Source organism: Rhincodon typus, chromosome 24 (assembly GCF_021869965.1).
Source record: "Rhincodon typus isolate 14 chromosome 24, sRhiTyp1.1, whole genome shotgun sequence".
Taxonomy (NCBI): Eukaryota; Metazoa; Chordata; class Chondrichthyes; order Orectolobiformes; family Rhincodontidae; genus Rhincodon; species Rhincodon typus.
This window is the reverse complement of record NC_063355.1, coordinates 45,974,496-45,976,917: the sequence shown is the minus strand read 5'-3', so window position 1 is coordinate 45,976,917 and position 2,422 is coordinate 45,974,496. Positions and strand designations below refer to the sequence as shown.

Genomic DNA, 2,422 nt, shown 5'->3' with positions numbered 1-2,422 from the left:
CCCCCCCCAACCCCAGGGCTGTGCCCCTCTCTCTCACCTTCCAGCTGGAATTTCTGCGCGTACCGCTTCAGGTTCTTTTTCTTGGCCGGGCAGAAGGTGGACGGGAAGCGGCCATCAGACAGGTACCGCTGGATGTCCCCAAATTTACTGCCGGACTCGGCCATGGTGGATCCGTGCTGAAGGGGGCGGAACTCCCAGCTCGATTCCCCTCCCTTCTGCAGAGCCCGGAAACCATTCCAAGCGGGACCGGAAGCACCCGGACAGGTTTCGCCGTCCCACTGGCCGGAAGTGGGCGGGACGCCGCCTTAGCAACAGGGAAGCCCCGGCCTGACCCAGACTTGCATTGCTGCAGCGCCTCTCGCATCCTCAGGATGCTGACTTTAGCCAGTGTTTGTGTGTCGGTACTGTGCACAGCAAGATCCCAGTCCGGAAGATGCGATAAACGGTTAAAGGATAACTATTGGCCTCAGGACCCTGGGATTACCAACCTTTAAGTATTGTCCTAGAGTCTCCAGGAATTAAAGATTCATTTCTTGGACACTGTTGTAAGAATATATGAGAACATAAGAATTTGCAGTAGGCCATTTGGCCCACAAGCCTGTCCTGTCATTCTATGGGACCATGGCCAACCTGCCATGGACCTCTATAGGCCTCAACTCTCTGGTACCTGTGCCAACTCACTGCAAGAGCAATTCATCTACTCTCAACCAGTCCTCCTTTCCCAGAGAGTTACCAACAAGTTACTTGATACACAGGCAAACCAGGCCAACAATTCACAAGAAAATCACATCCCAATTAATGGGTACCATCACTGGATTCCCAGCCCAGAATCATCACCGGAATATCAGCACCACATTGACTGCAGGCCACAAGTGATCTTCCATTCACCAGGTTTAACTGCAATAACAGAACGATACCCAACCTGAGGGATGCCACTTCCTGAAAACACTAGTAAATTGGGGTGATTCTTCTAAGATAAAAGATGTTTAGATACACGAATGGAAAGAGTAAATACGAAGAAACTCAGATTTGCTGCAAAGAACTCTGGCAAAAGATGACCAGAACTTTTTTAAACTCAACACATTACAGTGAATGTATTATGTGAAAGAACAATGGGAGCAGATCATAGGAACTTACAACCACAGAAATGTTCTGGGACAGAAAGATTCCATTCAGCCCATCATGTCTACTCCAGCTGAATAAACTATTCACCCATTCTAATTCTACTTTTCAGCACCTGTTCCATAGCCTTGCAAATTCCAGTGCTTCAGGAGCTGATCCACATTCCTTTTAAATGAATTGAGGATTGCTGCCCCAGTCACCAAACTAGGCAGCAACTTCCAGCCACCCATCACCCTCTGGATGAAACTGTTTTACCTCATGTTTCTTCTAACCCTTTGACCAATCGCCTTAAATCTCTGTTCCCTGGCAATTGATCATTCCACTCTAGGCAACAGATCTTCCCTGTGTTTTATATTCCGAGTTGAGGTTATTACTGCACAAGTCAGATCCTGGAGTGAGTCCTGAAGTCCCAAAACGTTGACTTCTCCTTTCCTCCAGATGCTGCCTAGCTTCCTGTGTTCTTCCAGCATCCTGTTTGTCTTCCTTAGATCCCAGAGTGAAATCTGCCTTCATAGGTCGAGGTGGTCTTTCATTGAAACGCAAACATGCAATGCTGTAGATTCGTGTTTAACAATAAAACAGAAGTTTATTACACAAAAGAAATGAAGATTAAATAGAACAAATCAAACTATTTACAATAACACAGATTTAAAGTTTTCAAAATACACAATAAAGTATAATCATAAAAGCCCTCCTTTACATTACTCACACCAGAGAGAATTCCTTTCTATTTCACATCTATAAGGCTTACTTTAACTCTGGCTTCCATGCCCCATCTTGAAAATCTGATCGACTCTAACTGGAGCCTTCATACAACTGAGCTTAGACTTCCACAACTTCAAATAATCCCTCCAAAATTTTAATCAAACATGCTTTGGTCCTTTTAACTACACTTCCTAAAGTGAGGTAACTTCTTTCTTAACAGTGTTGAACTACCTCCCTTTCTCAGGATCAACTGTTTTATACATTCAGCTTCAGACGAGACTCTGCAAACTGCCCCAAATTGAAATTTAAAAGCTTTTCTCTCTCCATTATGGATGTTTCTCCCAAGCCCAAAACAAATCAGAATCATCTATCTGAAAGTTTAATGCATGATACTGTCTATATTGCTCACCCAAACAAATTCCTTTTAGCCCCTTTCCCCATATTATGTCTCAAACAAAAGAAAATCATAGCCACAGAAATATTTTAAACCCCTTCAGACAGAGCAACCCCATGTCACTAGTTCAAACTTCAAAAGTCCAAAATATACAATTTTAATATATAATCAGTTTACATCACACCTACCCCCAAAGAACAA

General features: G+C 43.8%; 1 protein-coding gene across 5 annotated transcripts in view; it reads right to left on the bottom strand.

Moving 5' to 3' along the window:
* The window catches only part of zgc:113436 (uncharacterized protein LOC503528 homolog), a 90,895-nt gene extending 89,524 nt beyond the window's left edge, over window positions 1–1,371 (bottom strand). For all 5 annotated transcript variants that reach the window (XR_007264634.1, XR_007264635.1, XM_048611215.1 and 2 more), the window contains exon 1: window positions 38–1,371. Coding sequence is in view for 3 of the 5 variants with exons in the window: in XM_048611215.1 (XP_048467172.1) it covers window positions 38–164 (127 nt within the window). In the remaining 2 variants the exon portion in view is untranslated. The remainder of the gene's footprint in view (window positions 1–37) is intronic.
* Window positions 1,372–2,422: the final 1,051 nt, after the last annotated feature.